At 39.9% G+C, this 18243-nt stretch overlaps 1 protein-coding gene across 3 annotated transcripts in view; it reads right to left on the reverse strand.

Annotated features, from left to right (window-relative positions):
* RPRD1B (regulation of nuclear pre-mRNA domain containing 1B) overlaps window positions 1–18243 on the reverse strand; it is an 84206-nt gene that overhangs the window by 25605 nt on the left and 40358 nt on the right. For 2 of the 3 annotated variants that reach the window (XM_033963004.1, XM_033963002.1), the window contains one exon: window positions 711–3740. The exons of the other annotated variant lie outside the window; for it this stretch is intronic. In XM_033963004.1, the coding sequence (XP_033818895.1) occupies window positions 3591–3740 (150 nt within the window). In that variant the 3' untranslated portion in view covers window positions 711–3590. Of the gene's footprint in view, window positions 1–710; window positions 3741–18243 lie in introns of those variants that run through there. 3 annotated transcript variants of the gene reach the window in all.

The following is an 18243-nucleotide window of genomic DNA, read 5'->3' on the forward strand; positions in this document are numbered from 1 at the left end:
ATTTACTTTTCATAGACAATCAACCAAAAGTTAATGTATATAGTTGACTATAAGTTGAGAATGTAAGGAAAAAAATCCAGTAAATACTCTGGGATCATCTTATCCATGGGTAACACTCATAGATGGCAAAAAAAATCATAGTGGTATTCACATCCTCCTCCATGCACACTCCTGTTGGTGGCATCACAATTCCCCCTCCTGCTTGCTGGCCGTGTACCTTCTATGCTCAAGAGTCTTCTACACAGCATCAGCATTGCCCAAGTTCTGCTCAGAGCATGCCCTCTGACCTACCCATCCTGCTGAAACAGGATGTTGAGAAAGAGGCCGTGCTCTGGTGGTATGGTAATGGTAACGGCAAGGCTGGGAACAACCAAAAACGGAAAGATCTGTATGGGTTGGGGGCTGCAGCGAGGGCATGCTGGATCTGGGTGGAGAGAGCAGCAGAGAGGGCAAGCTAGATTTGGGAGTGGGGAAAAAGACCTGTTGGCTGGGGGGGAGGGGTCAAATTTGCATGTGTCAGGGAGAGGGTAAGTTTTGCTGTATCAGTTAACCAATGGGTTACCATATATACTCAACCTATACACGGCACACCAATTTTGGCCATTTTTAGTCCCAAAACTGCATTCAACTTACAGTCAAGAATATATGGTATGTTTGAGGATCCATCAAGCATTTACTCTGCATCATGTTTCTAATACACTACCAGTTTCTTGGTTAAAAACAGCAGTGCTTTATTCAAAATGCCAATGAAAAGTGTTTTGCCATGGAAGACTGCCTGACAACATACAGGGACCATTACTGCTTTCTATGGAAAATGAATAGATTAATATAAAACATTCTGAAAGCATGGATGATATTTGTAAGGATAGCTCTTGCCTCCCTTTACAAGATTTCATTGTGATCATACTCATATAAATATGGATGCTGTTGACAGAACAAAAAATTCCTAACATGTAATAGAAAACAATATTTTAAAAGGTGTATTTTACTCCCGAGGGTATGCTGCACAATAAAATAGTGCTCTGCCTCTGGAGGGAAGTATTTTAACAAAGCCCTATTTGGAGAAGGTTGCTACATGGAAAAAAATTAAAAACCCCAAAATACTGCTTGAAAATAAATCTTCTCATAACCCAAATGTATTTAGATTCTAAAAGGCTGAGCACCACTTAAGCAACCATAAAAAGACCATACATTTGTCAACGTAAGTCTAATATAGTTGGAAAGCTCTAGGACAGGGCATCACAAACAATGTACCAAGGCAGATTCCAGGTCGGCCACAAGTTGCCCGAGGCAGCGACCGACCGCTTACAGGACGTGCCCCTGGCAGCGAGAGGCACGTCTTATAGGCAAGCAGCCGGTGCCTCTCCTGCTATCCGCACTTCTCCCACTCCAGAACCCCACCACTGGTGGCAATAGGAGTCTCAGGGCTGTGGCTGGAGTACATCTGCACCTGTGTCATCACGTTGATGACTGTGCACTTCCAGATGCCCTCCAGCTGCAGACCCGCATTTAGTGCGCCACTGCTTTAAAAAGTTTGACACACACTGCTCAGGATAAAAGATTTGCACAGATTCTAGTTGAGTGCATCAAAAAGTTGAGCTTTCAAAACATGGTTTAGTGTTACCTTAGCCTCTTATGAATTAGCTGGTATTACATGGCTTCTGAACTAGAAACATCAATGTCCACACCAGAAGCTTTTGAAAATGTTTTAAGAAAACTAAAAATAACTAGTAAGAAAATAGGCCCTTCCTCCAGACCAGTCAATCCCAGTCTATATTGCTTTGCAGAAAACATGTGGGCACATGCACAATTTTCATTCAGGTGCACACAACTGAATGGTAACTGTAGTGCAGGGGTAGGGAACTCCGGTCCTCGAGAGCCGTATTCCAGTCAGTTTTTCAGGATTTCCCCAATGAATATGCATGAGATCTATTTGCATGCACTGCTTTCAATGCATATTCATTGGGGAAATCCTGAAAACCCGACTGGAATACAGCTCTCGAGGACCGGAGTTTCCTAACCCTGCTGTAGTGTGTGTGTGTGTTTTAGGCACAGTTTCTAGTACATTAAAGTGCCTGTTGGTGCCATTCAGTCCGTTTGTCTGTCAGTCTTTCCTTATGACAATCTGTGGCCGCTTCTGCGAAAAGGTGATTAAAGTAGCAGATCCGAATATTGAGAATGGCTGATTTTTCATGTTAAAGGTCCTTAAACATGGTTGAACTTCTGTAATTTTTTTATTTTTTTTTAAATTTCATATAAAAAGAATGGGGTTTGAACTCTTATATTACAAATTGTTTATTTTAGCAAACTTAATTTAAACCTGTTTTGTTTCTGGCACCTTTCGTCACCTTTTCCCAGAGATGGTCACATTTAAGCAAAATTTGGTAGAAGGGGGTTCGGAGGTATCCCATTCCTATGAAAATCTTAGCCAAACGCATCCAGCTGAAAGACGAGCTATCATTTCTGAGAAGAAGAAACTGAAACACACTAAGTGCACACCTGTACTATTTGTCAAATCTTACTAGGTTTCCTTTAGTCAAGGTGTGGATAATTAAGAGTTGAACTTAAGACAAGCAAAGTCTCAGCTTGGAGATGCAGGATTCATTCACGGCTCAGCTCGAATCTCCACACTGAGCCTTTTAGACCTGGTTCAAAAGTAGAGTTTTACAAATCACATTTTACAGTAACTGAATCTTCAGTCTTATCAAATACTTCAATTAGAACTCATACACCTACATGAAACCAAGCCAAGGAAATCGGAATAATTTTGAAAAAAAACAAACAAAAAAACCCCCACATATTAAAATGAAATGGATCAGCCAGACTCAAACCAGGCTAAAATGGACTACCGGGTTTCTAAATAAATTTAAGTGAAATAACTAATTCTGAACCAGGTCATTGAAGGTTTTCCCTTCCCTAACTTTAACACTTCTGGTTAAAAGGCACCGTTATGCATTTGACTTCAGAAGTCTTACTAAATAAAGATTTTTCTTAACAGTGTGGTTACACCGGGTACAATACATTTTGCATTCCACAACAGCAGAAAAATGTGATGTCTTTTGTAGACGGAAACAATCATCATGGACATATATTTATATTATAAACACACACATTGTACACTAACTCATTCTTACAAGATTCAGAATCTTCCAATGAAATTGGAAATAAAACAAATTTTATGAAACCAATTTTTTTTTTTAAAGAGAAAAAAAATGCTATCATGAGCCCAAACACTGCAAAATTAATAGAACATGATTTTTTTTTTTTTTCATGTGCAGAGGACAATAAAATCTGGAAACAAAAGGCAACAACCACTTTAGCACAAATGGAGAATTCTGCTGATGTCAATTCTTGGTTCAAAGAGATAAGAGCTCCATCTTCACTCCTCCTGCACGCATACTCTCCCCCTTTTTCTTGAGGTCTTGCGAGAGAGGAGAGCTGGCAGACTGAGAGAGAAATAGATCCAGGAGTTCATTCCTACACTGTGTCCATGCTGGAGACTTGAATCCATCGTCAAGGCAGCACTGGATTTCTCTTGCTTCCGCTGGTACGCGTTTAAACTAGGAAGAGCAAATGAACGTTTGTCTGTCCTAGTCAGTGGAAAAAAGGTCTCCGGCGGACGGCAGCGGTGCTAGTCCCCCCGTTACATTGGGCAGAAGGGACAGATCTGGCAGACTCTGGATGTGAGACTTCAGCTCTTTACGGACCTGGGTTACGCGAGCAAGCTTCTGTTTATATTCCTAAGAGGATGAAAATGGAATTTAAAAAACATACAGTACAAATTTAGTTGCTCCAATTAGCTACAAAATTAAATTCTGAAGAAATGAAAGCCTCTTATCAGCTCTGCAGTTTAATCACAGTTAATGACAGCACTCTAGAAGGATTGTCTTTTCACAGAAGAGGACAAAATCATGCTGAAACTAATCAAGAGCTCTGAAAAGCCCAGCTAAGAGCTTCAGAAATTTTTAAGCTCAACTGCTGGTATTTCCTGTTGGATAAATGAGACGGATAGAAAAAGGAAAGGTCATACAACTGACTGACAGACTGGAATGGAAAGAACATGAAAAATAAATTAAACCTGCATTTAGAGGCGATGACATATGGGATTAGATAATGAAAACAACCCTCCTGGCAATTCCCTAGGGAGATGACTATTACCACAACACAAGGCCTGCTTTAAATGCAGGTATTTCTGTTAAACAAAAATGCAAATGTATTTTCTATTATTCAGAACTACGAGGTTAGTCCTGTCCACATGACCTAACCCTGCCCCATGAATGTCTCATCACTCTCCCCCCACCCTTTTTACTAAATCACAATAGCGGTTATTAGCACAGGGAGCCACGCTGAACGCTCTGCGCTGCTCCCGACGCTCGTAGGAACTCTAAAGGGTGGGGGGAGTCTGTCAGGGAAAAGCAAGGACATTATAGACTAATGTGCGTGCTTTTAGCCATGTTCATGTACCCAAAATCCCCTTTCCACACATTAAATGGGAAAGGGTTTGATTATTTCTCTCTTAATGGGCAGCACATATACTGTAAGCGGTTGTAATTTCACTAACAGAGACACCTTATTTATTTATCTATCTATAGTATCTCATTAATTATATCAAGCAAAATACTTGTGCAGAAAAGAATGCTATATAGTCTAGATTCAAATTAAAAAGAGGAAAAATTAAAAAGAAAAGGCAAGAAAATAGACTAAACTTTCTCAAGTCCACCATTTTGGATCCAAAATTACACAGAGTAAGAAAATTATAGAATCATCTAAAATAAAAACACGATTTTTCATCTAGCTCTAAACTTCATACCCAAAGGCACTTCGTAGATAGAAAAGCAGTTAGGTGAGAAGATTCAAAGAAAACATATTTCAAAGACTGATATCTCACTATATATTTACATGTCTCAAATAAAGACACACCTTTGTTTTTAAACTTTTAAGCATTTCTCGGAGCTTTTATTTCACAATTGGCAAATGAATGATGATATGAAGTAAGAAGCAAGCGGTGAAAGAATATCCTCTATAATAAAACCCTAAGTGCGCATGCACACTTAGGGTTTTGTGATTCCTGCGGCGTGCTGTGTCCTTCCCTGGCCGTATTCCATTTTGGATTAAGGAGCCAGGGTACACGCTGGTGACTATCCCCTCCCGCCCTCACTTACTAACCACTGCCAATGCCGCTAGCAGCCTGCTGAGGATCACAGCCGCCTGTAGCGATCCTCACAGACCGCTCTGCACCTCAGTAGCATGTTCCCTCTGACATATGCGATCGCTTCAGAGGGAATGTGTTACCGAGGTGCAGAGCAGCCTGCGAGGTTCGCTACAGCCGGCTGCGATCCTCAGCAGGCTGCTTTGAAGAGGACACCAGGAAGCCGGCTGCAGGGGGAGCAGGTAAGGAGTGCTTCTGGACAGGGGGATCAGTGAAGGGGTGCTGCTGGACAGGGGAGACGTAAAATAAAGGTAGAAGGGCTGCTGCTGGACAGGGGGAGCAGGGAAGGGGTGCTGCTGGACACGGGGGAGGTAAAAGGAAGGGAGAAGGGCTACTGCTGGACAGGGGGATCAGGCAAGGGGTGGTGATAGACAGCCGAGGAAAGAGAGAGACAGAAAGAAACAAAGACAGACAGAAAGCGGCCAAGAGGAGAGAGAGAGAGAGAAAGAAAGACAGACACATCTATTCTAGCACCCGTTAATGTAACGGGCTTAAAGACTAGTTATTATAATAATTGAGTGATATTTGTTTTGGAGGTGACTGTTTATTGATTTCACTCAGAAGAATATTTATCAATATAAGGGCCTTAAATAGCGAGAGAAACGAGGTGATAAGCCATCTCTGGCCAACCAGATGCAATTGATGTCACAGCCAATACATCAAAAGCATTTTTATTCAGCACATTAGGACCTGCTTTAAAAGTTTTCATGAGAGATGCCAGACCAGACATTCTTCAAGAAAACAACAGAGCCTCCTTTCGAGAGTGCCATTGCATATATACACCCAGGCAGAGCAAGGACTAGATGCCTGTACAGTTGCATAGAGCCACAACCCCAGAGGCCTTTCCACTGCACAAGCTGCCACCCCTCCTGCCGCATGTATGCGGCTGCATAAGCTGGACCTCTGCTGTGCTGCCTGCTCCTAGGGTTCCCCAAAATAAAATACTCCAACCTCTCTGGAATTTGATATGCTGCCCAAAAATGCTAAGTGATATGCTATTCTTATCAATCCCTTTCCCATGGAAAAACCTGACGGATACTTTGGAATACATTTCTAAAAATAATAAGAGGGTCCTCAGTCACTGATACCCGACATATCTTCCTCAATGCCTAGGTACCTTATAATAACTACCTCACTTATTAGAGCACTCCACAAATGTTGCGGGTGTTTCAAGCTAGGTTCAATAATATCCCCGGGCTATCTTATATTTTATACGTGCAAACTGTGCTCATATCAAGTCGATTCAGTTCGTAAATTAGTTATGTAATAACCAACTTAAGTAATTAAAATTCATGCAATGCCTTTAGTGTATATAGACAAACATGCACTTTTTAAGAATATTGCCGCTAACCTCATAAGAGTATGGAGACGCTTCCTAATTCAATGTACTGCTGCTGATGCTTTTGCGCTCTTAAGTAAACGTGCACTTATCTTAATTGGTCTGGATTAATGTCACCACCACCCCCAGCAAGGACATGCTGGCCCTTCTGAGCTCAATAATAACAACAATTTATATACCGCAGGACCGTGAAGTTCTATGCGGTTTACAATGATTAAAAATGCTACAAACTGAGTAGAACTAACAAAGTTAAAAACTAGTGACTAACAGCTCTAGAGATCAGTTATTATGGGAAAGATCGTAGAATAAGCTGACGACGCTTCAAAGCTCGACGCGGTGCCCCATTTCGTTGCTTCTTCAGGAGCCCAAAACTATAAGCTGGAACAAATAATGTGGCTAAATAATTTGTTTCTGCAATTTGGGTCCATACTCTTTCAAACTCTTCAAACTATGTGGATACAGTGTAAGATACAGAGTACTAGAAATTGTGGTGTGATTCAATAAATCTGGCATCAAGAACATCTCCTCCGCAGTAATCCTCTTCTATGGTTTCCTTTCTGGGCTCCTCGGCCTTCATCTGCCATCAGGTTTCTATGTTTCTCTCAGTTAGAATATTCCCAAACTGCCCTCTTTTCTTTAGATTGTGAAGATTCAGCCACCACCTCACGCTGAAGCAAGCCTCCGAAGTCCATGGAACATGCACTCATAGAAGTATGAGCCACTCAATGGCTCAAAGAAGATCTTTCAAGCTGTCGCATACAAGCTTGAGCCCAGGGCACCAATGCAATGGTTAATGTACAACCCCACATGTGCATATAATATCAAACTTGAAAATTAGACCCGAGACGGGGGAGGAGATTCAACAGGAAATGACTAAGCACAAATTAAAAACAATGGAGTGACCCAACAAGACTAAAGTGACTTCTGAATGGCTCAAAGTCCAATCCTGAATCCAAAAGACAATCTTTGGCACAACTTGAACACTGCAGTCCACAGACAATCCTAGCCAATTTGAATTCGTCTATCTAGAAGTCTAGGCAAAAAATGCACCATCATGCTGTAAATGACAATTGTTATTGCTGCAAACGGGGTTTTCACCAAGTATTGAGTCAAGACGTATGAAACCAAGAAACTCAAGTTTCTTTATTCTTAATTATTACGTCTATAAACTTTTCTTTCACATGAAAAGCACAAAGTATATTGCGTAGAACAGGAAAGAACTCCTACTTGAACACATTAAATTTTTTTTTTTTTTTTTTTACACACCCAAATTTGAAATAAAAACAGAAATATCAAGACTTCTATAAGGCACTGCATATTGACAAGACGATTTGTGATGTTTGCACTGCCATAGATTCTACAGATAAAGAAAAATTATTCAGCTTCTTTCATAAGCAACAAAATAAAAGGAAAAAGGAACATATGCAGTCTGAAAACACTGCAGCATATGTTTAAACTGGCAGGAAACTCGATAGCATTCTGGTGCTACACAAGAATTTTGAATTTAGGTTTAGCGTACTCACTGGCTTCTGATACCCCACAGAGAGAATGAAGTCAAGGAGATGTTAAGTCCTGAGGAGACTGCTAGAGTCCAAAGAAGAGTTCAAGTTCAAGTTTATTCGTACTTAATGGATCACTTATTTAGTTCGCCAAGCGATGTACAATGTAATAACAATATACAAATAACATATAAGTGCTGACGTACAAAATGGAATCGACAATGTGAGTTAAAACTGACGAGAGTCGTGTGGGAAAAAGGGAGGAAGTTACAATCTTTGAATAGAAGAGGAAGAAAAACATGAATGGGAAGAACACAAGGGAGGGTAAATTTAGCTTCATAAATAGCAATTATTAAATGAAAAGCAAAGAATCATATGCATCCTTGAAAAGATATGTTTTTAAGGGTTTTTTTAAATGAAGATAAGTCTTTTAATTCTCTAATGTATTGAGGCAGGAGGTTCCATGATTGGGGGGGCCACATGTTGCCTATAACTTTCACAGAGGGAATGGAAAGGAGATTATGGGAAGTCGAACGGAGAGATCGTGAAGAATTGTATGGTATTAATAACCTAGTAATGAATTGAGGTTCATTGTAACTCAAAGTTTTAAATACTAAGAATAGTATTTTAAAAGTGATGCGGTGACTTACCGGAAGCCAATGGGATTTAATCAACAAGGGGGTAACATGATCATATTTCTTCGCATTATGGATCAGTTTAACAGCCGTATTTTGGATTAATTGAAGCCTTCTTTTTTTCTTTTTGTGTGACGTTAAGAAGGAGGGAGTTACAATAGTCTACTTTGGATATTACCAAAGAGTGTATTAGAATGTTAATGGATTTAGGCTCTAGAAATTTGGCAAGTGAACGAATTAAACGTAGTTTAAAAAAACATGATTTGACAATATTACTAATATGGTCGTGGTAGGTAATTTTATCATCGATGACGACGCCTAAAATTTTTATGAAAGCTCCTTTTCCAGCCTACACTCAGTTAAAAGGGACAAATCCATACTGGGAGTCTGAACTCATAGGGCCCTGGAGAGAAATATAGAGTTTGCTTCCTTTGATTCTGATATAGCAACAATACACGAGATTTTGCATCATAATCCATAAACCAAAAACATGTGTAATGCACAAACTGAAGACTACTTGATCAATTTCTTCTCTTTTAGCTCTATAGTCAAGTACAAGTCAGTCAGGAACAGAAAAGCAGTACAATACCTGTGATTATGAATATGTATATGCATTTTGGAATAGATAACAGATATTTTATATCTATGAGATTGAAAGAGAGAGAGAAACATTAAATGCACAACTCTAGATATTGATATAAAGATTGTTCCCCAAGCCCCAACTAGAAATGTCGATTGTATTTTTCCTGAGATTTTATGGTTCAGTGAGATTCCTCCACATCTGAAGCGACCAAAGCAGTAGCGTACGTAGCTCTCACTCACCGCAGCAAATGGCATGGAATGTATAATTTTTTTTTTTCTACACTGAACTGAGCCAATATCATTTGACAGATGTTTCTGCCTTACACCAACATCTTTCGATACAGACTTTTAATAAGCACTTTATGATGTTATCACACTTTTTACTTCACATTCTTTTTGGTTTACATCATTTGATGCTTCTACATTTACTTAGCACTATTCCAGTGGTCTCCAACTCAAACCCTTTTCAGGGCCATATTTTGGGATTTGTCAGTACTTGGAGGGCCTCAGAAAAAAAATAGTTCATGTCTTATTAAAGAGTTTGAGACCACTGAGTTAAGGGGAACGGTTAATCTGCTGGCTGGGTTGGAGGGCAGAGGGGAGAACAGGACAATCAAGCCATTGTGACATCACTGGTGAGGTTGGCTCTTATTGGTGGAATGAGGCATTATGACATCACAATCTCAGCTCTGCTTCCCAAAGACAATCAGGACAGTAAAGCCAGTGGTCTCCAACTCAAACCCTTTGCAGGGCCATATTTTGGGATTTGTAGGTACTTGGAGGGCCTCAGAAAAAAGAGTTAATGTCTTATTAAAGAAATGACAATTTTGCATGAGGTTCTAGGCGGTTCACAGCAGTTAATAAGATTACACACGAAAATAGCCTTGGAATTTACAATTTTTTGGGAGTGTACAAGTCGTTGAAGTTAAACAGGAGTTTAAAATGCCATCAGTAGGAATATACAAGGAAATATACAAGGAGTATGATATAAGGAATATACAAGGAATATGCGAGGAATATACAGGGAACATAGTACCTGGAATATACAAGAGTGTACAAATTTTTATTTATTTTTTTTTTTATAGGGAAAAAACATACCGGTCAGAGAGGATAGTTGGTTTGGAGGGAACCTTGGAGGGGAAGGTGGAGATTTAAGTGTATTGAAGGGAGTAGAAGTCGCGAGTGGGAGTGTTAGAGATTCTGTCTGTGGAATAAGTAAGTTTTGAGTTTTTTTTCTGAAGTCCAGGTAAGTGGGGGCGTCAAGTATAATTTGGGCAAGCCATGAGTTTAGTTTGGCCGCCTGGAAGGAGAAGGTTTTGTCAACGAATCGTTTGAGAGGACATAGTTTTAGGGAGGGGAAGGCGAATAGATGAATTCTGCGAGAGTTCTTACTGTTGTGGTTTAATTGAAAGTGGGGGATGAGGTAGCTTGGGGATAGACCAAACACCGTTTTGAAGCTGAGGCATGCGAACTTGAACAGTACTCTGGATTCAAATGGTTTATAGTTTATAAATCTTTCCTTTTGGATAAGGGCTCCTTTTACTAAGGTGCGCTAGCGTTTTTAGCGCATGTAGGAAATTACCGCACGCTATACTTCTAGAACTAATGCCAACTCAATGCTGGCGTTAAGGTCTAGCACGCGCTATTCCACGCGTTAAAGCCCTAACGCGGCTTAGTAAAAGGAGCCCTAAGTCTTAATAATAATATTGTCATTTATAGCTAAAGAGACATATGATCAAGAAACTGTTTTATTCTACTTTTGTGATTATGATAAACAGACCGAGGGCCTCAAAATAGTACCTGGCAGGCCGCATGTGACCTCCGGGCTGCGAGTTTGCACTATTCTCACTTGTTTTTGTCCTATATCTGCTGCGTAACGATTCACTCACACAGGTAACTCTTCCTGTTCCTTTTAGCGTCAATTAGCGATGTTATTATTTTTCAACAGCGTAGGGTTCACACATATATACTGGCTCTTTTTCTCCTCTCGTGGGGGTTCAATGTATGTGCAAGCTTTAAGTTTTTTGAAGTTTTTATGTCCCATATCGGCTCAGAGGTTATATATTGATCTAATTCATGCTATATTTTCAATACTATCTTTGAGGCTCCATTATATTTGGACTTTTTAAAATAAATATCCAATGTGTATATTGTATATTTTTGTCCCCTTCAGTATATTGCATTATTTTTACCATCTGAATTTTATGCTTATATATAGTTTTCTTCTTATTGATTCTTTTTTGGATATGTGCTCATGGTTCTGTATTTATTATTTTATTATATATTTATTATTTTATTATTATTAATTATTATGTTTCAATTATGTGTTTATTCATATATGGTTCTAGTTATGTCAATAGTTTATATACAGTGCACATTTATGCATTTATCCATTTTTTATATATACCATACATTTTCTTCTATACCACAAGTTTTGGCAAGGATTCAATGTTGTCCAAATTTCTGACCACTGGTCATAAATAAAGAAACAAAAATGTCTTACATTTTGAATTATTGGCATTGCAATTATAGGTCCGAATGGAAGAGATGAGTCTTTAGCATTTTCCTAAAGTTGCAATACGCGTCCAGTTGACACAGGTGTTGTGGGAGGCCATTCCAGATTTTGGGGCCTTGTTTATTTTTCAAACCTTGATTTTGATATTAGGTATGCTTGTAATTGTATTCTGTATGTGTTTTACGTGGTAGATTATTTGTTATGTTAGCTAACTGTTTGTAATTTATATCATTATTGCAAATATTTCAGCTTTAAGTAAGCTCCTGATGAAGACTGACCAGCCGAAACACAGCTGTGTAAAGAGGCTTTTCTGATATCTTATATTCCATTTGAGAATAAAGACTGTGTGAGAATCCTGCCTTTCAACTCATCCCACTTGTGCTGTGCTTTTGCTGAGCTCCTTTTTCTTCTGGTCTACTTAAGAATATGATCACAGCCAGAAAAGCTACCTACTGGTCAGGTCAGGTATGCAGTCACAGTGCTGAGCTATAGAAGAGAAAGTGCTGTTCCCTTTCCTCATTATAAACACACTTCAAAAGAAAACCACAAACCAAAACTAGCAAAGTTGAAAACTGCTAGGTATCCAGCCTTCTGCTACATTTCAGCTCTCCATCCTGTATTCCCTCTGGGAGAGTCTTTAAAATATTTGTCTATTGACTTATTTTGGGAGTTTTTAGTACATTAGGGGAAAGGGCACATCACATCACTACTAAGCAGAAATAGAAATATCCATGGGTGGTGGGGTGGGAAGGACGGAAAACCCCTTTACGCAAATAAAATGCCTGTTAAGATTCCAACATGCTCTCTAAAAACTGGGATTAATCTGAATCAAGAAGAAAGGAACAATACAGAGGAAAGACTGGCACAATGTAAGCAGGGAGAATGATAGAAATGAGGAATAGCAGGCACAAACCATCCATCTAAATCTAAAGGGTATAAGCTTTCAAGGTCAATCTCTAATAAGAAATTCTTTATCTTGATAATATCTTTTCCAGTAGATAGGCAAGGTGTGAATAAACATGTGGATATAGTGTATCTAGATTTTCAGAAAGCTTTTGATAAAGTTCCTCACGAGAGACTCCTGAGAAAATTAAAGTGTCATGGGATAGGTGGCAAAGTTCAGTTGTGGATTAAGAATTGGTTATCGGATAAAAAACAGAGGGTCGGGTTAAATGGTTATTTTTCTCAATGGAGGAGAGTAAACAGTGGAGTGCCGCAGGAGTCTGTACTGGGACCGATGCTATTTAACTTATCTATAAATGATCTGGAAATTGGAACGACCAGTGAGGTGATTCAATTTGCAGATGACACTAAACTGTTTAAAGTTGTTAAAACACATGCGGATTGTGAAAAATTGCAGGTGGACCTTAGGAAATTGGATGACTGGGCGTCCAAGTAGCAGATGAAATTTAATGTGGAGAAATGGGGAAGAATAACCTGAATCACAGTTACCGGATGCCAGGGTCCACCTTGGGGATTAGCGTCCAAGAAAAGGATCTGGATATCATCGTAGACAATACAATGAAACTTTCCACCCAATGTGTGGCAGCGGCCAAAAAAGCAAACAGGATGCTAGGAATTATTAAAAAAGGGATGGTTAATAAGACTAAGAATGTTATAATGCCCCTATATCGCTTAATGATGCAACTTCATCTGGAGTATTGCGTTCAGTTCTGGTCTCCTTATTTCAAAAAAGATATAGCGGCGCTAGAAAAGGCTCAAAGAAGAGCAACCAAGATGGTAAAGGGGATGGAACTCTTCTCATATGAGGAAAGACTAAAACGGTTAGGGCTCTTCAGCTTGGAAAAGAGAGCTGAGGGGAGATAGGATTGAAGTCTACAAAATCCTGAATGGAGTAGAACGGGTACAAGTGGATCGATTTTTCGCTCCGTCAAAAATTACAAAGACAAGGGGACACTCGAAGTTACAGGGAAATACTTTTAAAACCAATAGGAGGAAAATTTTTTTACTCCGAGAATAGTTAAGCTCTTGAATGTGTTGCCTGAGGATGTGGTAAAAGCAGATAGCATAGCTGGTTTTAAGAAAGGTTTGGACAAGTTCCTGGAGGAAAAGTTCATAGTCTGCTATTGAGAAATACATGGGGGAAGCCACTGCTTGCCATGGATCCGTAGAATGGAATGTTGCTACTCCTTGGGTTTTGGCCAGGTACTAGTGACCTGGATTGGCCACCGTGAGAACGGGCTACTGGGCTTGATGGATCATTGGTCTGACCCAGTAAGGCTATTCTTATGTTCTTATGTGGGCTATCTCCCAATGGCCACATACCATAAGCAAAAGGAATCCACTCTGGTGGATTTTTTCTGCGTCTCTCCTCTATTTCACTGGGAGCTCTAGTACCACCTGTAGTTAGTACCCAAGCACTAAGAGCTCCAACACAGAACATGAAGTAGGGTCACCAATGGGAACATTCCCAAGAATCAACTGTTCTTCTTAAAAAGAAACATTAGAATAACAAACAGCTGATAGCCAATCACGGCATCAAAGAAACGCAGGAAGTACTTCTGCTTGCGCTCTGAACATATGCACTGAATTCTTCAAGGCCCCAAGAAACAAACTTGGATAAGCATACACAAAATGAGACAGTAGGCAGGCGCAGGAAGGACAGGGCGGAAGTCTAGAATGTCTCGCCTATCTACTGGCACATGGCTATTAGGAGATAACCTACAATGTCTAGAATGTCTCACTTATCTACTGGAACAAGCCTTTCATACTGAATGAAAAATATGATCAGGAATGTCAAGCTCTTTCCTATATAATCTTTAATCATTTCAAGAATCACTCCCTTATAAAACAAGCTCTAAACTAGAACTAGGACACCATGACCCTTCAACATGTTCTTTATTGAGAGTGACATCTGAACAAAATAATAATAATAAAAATTTTAAAACACAAGAGGTCACTTCCTGAATCTTCCCCTGATCTGGCCTTTCCTTTTGCTTGTGACAACAGCTGTTATACCAGTAAGAGGCTGTCATGAGACGAACAGTATAACCAGCAGGAAAACAGGAATGGATCAATAGATAGATGTGCTAAGTCATTTACTTGCAGGTTTAAAGCTCACGACAAGAGACATGCGACATCTTTTCACAAACACCTATGAAACATAGGTAGTCAAATTAATATCTTTACTGCAACAGAATTTCTGGTTATTCATCTACCACAGACTAACAGAATCAAAGCTACTGCAATCCCCATTCCTGATGCCCTCTCTGATCTCCCACCCCAAATCCTCTCATATATACACACAGTAAAATCCTAAAGGTGTAGGGTTTTGTTTTTTGTTTTTTTTTTTGGGGGGGGGAGAGGGCACATGCCACCCAATATTCCAAGTGCTATTGCAGAATTGGTTCCTCTCCTCTCACTACTACTATGATTCATCTATCTCTTCTTCCTCCATCCTGAACAGGAAAACAACATCTATGGTTAAACACCTTTAGCCTTCCATCGGTCGACCTTTACTAACTATTCCCCAACTCAATCCCATATCTCTGATGCCTTCTCCTGCTTGGATAATTTCCTAAAAGAGAAGTTCATAGGCCATTATTGAAATGGTTTGGGGAAATCCCCTGTTTATTCCTAGGATAAGCAGCATAAAATCTGTTTTATTACTTGGAATCTAGCTAGGTATTTGGGACCTGGGTTGGCCACTGTTGGAAACAGGATACTGGGCTTGATTAACCTTCGGTCCATCCCAGTATGGGTATTCTTATGTTCTTACCCTGTAAACACTGCCTGTGCTGCTCTCGCAGCCTCTCCTTTCACCAATAGGGTACATTAACCACAGCTAGAATCATATCAAGACGAAACTGCGTCTGCATGACATGCCCTCTGACAACTGCACAACAACCGACATTCATGGACAGGAAACAATTTTGGTGCTCCTCGCAACTGCGTTGCCCGACTACAGACCCAGTGCACAAGGCGGCCGGTGCCAGATCCCTCTTGAAATCATGACATCAAATCCTCTGCTAACACATCTAATGTGGCCTGCATTTCTCAGTATTGCTGTCCACCCTCTGTGCTACTCATTCTCCGCACCGTATATTACTGTCATGCCAACTCACAATGTAGCCCACTCCAGTGGGATGACCCATCCTAAATGTACTCCTGACTACATAACACATCCATTTTCAGGACAAACAAATCCTACCTAGGCAGGGATGTGCACAGGCAAAAATGTTCATGGATCATTTTCAGATTTTGAGATAATGTTCCCAATTTTTAGATGTTTTTGGTTCAGTTCACCCATTTATTTTAATTGAAAAAACCTCAATGTCCAAAAATTATACACATGTTAATTTCATAGGTTGATTATTAAATCAGACTTTGTACACCGATATTTTGACGCCTGTTAATAAACCCAATACATGCTAATGAATACACATCCCTACTATCTTTTATTGTAGTAGAGCATGCCGACACCTGGTGGCCACTACCAATATTGCAACCTTTAGTTTTTCAGACCTGCAAATTATTCTTCTAATGAATTCCAGATTCAGAAGTGCCTTCTAGTCGCACCACCTCCTGGTGACCACACAATGAGGGCCCCTTTCGTGGTTTTCCTTGGTATGATACAGGAGTGTGAGGTACCACTACATGCTGCTGAACCAACATCGGAGGGCACGACCTGAACTGGCACTGATGCCAGAATACGTCCAGCATCAGACCCAAGACAATGGAGAGTTAAATGACTTGCCGAAGGTGGGATTTAAACCTGGGTGCCAATTAGCACCAATTATTGATTTAATGCCTCAATTATTTTGCAAATCGAATCTTCGATCCGTGCACGACCAGCTTTGGGTGACCTATATAGAATCTAGGGGCTAATGCTTACCTTTTTTAGAGTTCATGTTAATAAATAAGTTTATTCTAATAGTGTCACTATTGGACAAAAGACCCACTAACCACAGCTAGCACAAGCCTCACTTAGTGAATTCTTTATAGATCTAAACTGACATCTTTTTCTTACAACGTGGGATTAAAACAATCTTTTCAGAAACTCAGACTTTTAATTTTAAATCAGCCTAATGTCTTGAATAGTGGATTCAAGGTCACCAAGACTATCATCTACCAACTACTGCTGTTCTGTCTGATCTTCAGTAAGTCACTTAACCCTCCACTCCTTCAGGTACAAACTTAAACTAAACCTTCTGCGGACAGGGAAATACTTAGTTTAATATAGCATAAGAATTGCCGCTATTGGGTCAGACAAGTGGTCCCAGCAGTCCCCTCACGCGGCGGCCCTTGGTCAAAGACCAGCGCCCTAACTGACACTAGCCCTACCTGCGTACGTTCTGGTTCAGCAGGAACTTGTCTAACTTTGTCTTGAATCCCTGGAGGGTGTTTTCCCCTACGACAGACTCCAGAAGAGCGTTCCAGTTTTCTACCACTCTCTGGGTGAAGAAGAACTTTCTTACATTCGTATGGAATCTATCCCCTTTCAACTTTAGAAGTGCCCTCTCATTCTCCCTACCTTGGAGAGTGAACAACCTGTCCTTTTCCACCAAGTCTATTCCCTTCAGTACCTTGAATGTTTCAATCATGTCCCCTCTCAATCTCCTCTGTTCGAGGGAGGAAAGGCCCAGTTTCTCTAATCAACCTGCCTTGAATTCCCACGGGGGAGGGGGGGGGGAGAAGTGAACTAAATCCATTATTATCTTCTTCTTTCCTCCCTTGCTTCCTAGGATATGACCTCTTACATACAGAGTTTATAGAGCACAGAAGGAGTTAAACTGTTTTGATAAGTTCATGGCTTCCAGTAACTGGCCAGGTCCCACCCAAGGACAGCTGTCTTGCAGAGCTGCAAGCCAGACAGTTCTAAAGGCAGCTTTTAATATGTCACAAGGGCTACAGGGACAGAAAGCATGTTAGCATCTACCAGAAACAGAACAGATAGTCCTAGGCCCAGAAATACTTAAGAACTCCTTGAAAGTTTTTCAGCCAATACCTTTCACACTACGCCATATTGTTTCAGTACTGTTTCACCTGCACCCGTCCACCTTCATGATGGTCAAATGGAAATCATTCACAAAATGCACACTTTACTTTCCTATAATTTATTTATTTACAGTATTTATACACCGCAAATCTAACAACCCTAAGCAGTTTACAAAAATAAAACATTCATAATATATTGAATAGACATACATTACAGAATTAACATAAATCAGCTAAATACTGTCTTGCTAAGAATTCATAATACAGCAAGCTTTACTGCAAGAACAAAACAGTCTTAAGCTCCTTTTTAAAAACAGTAAAATTGTTTAGTTTTCTCATTTAGCAGAAATCAATAGAGAAATCATCTGATTTAGTACTTTAAAGACCATAGAAAGTAATTTAAATCTGACATGCTGTTCAATCGGTAACCAGTGTAATGTTTTCAAAATGGGGGTAACATGATCATAGCAAGAATTCCTGCCGTCAGAATTCCTGCTGTAGCATTT

The sequence above is a fragment of the Geotrypetes seraphini genome, chromosome 11 (genome assembly GCF_902459505.1).
Source record: "Geotrypetes seraphini chromosome 11, aGeoSer1.1, whole genome shotgun sequence".
NCBI lineage: Eukaryota > Metazoa > Chordata > Amphibia > Gymnophiona > Dermophiidae > Geotrypetes > Geotrypetes seraphini.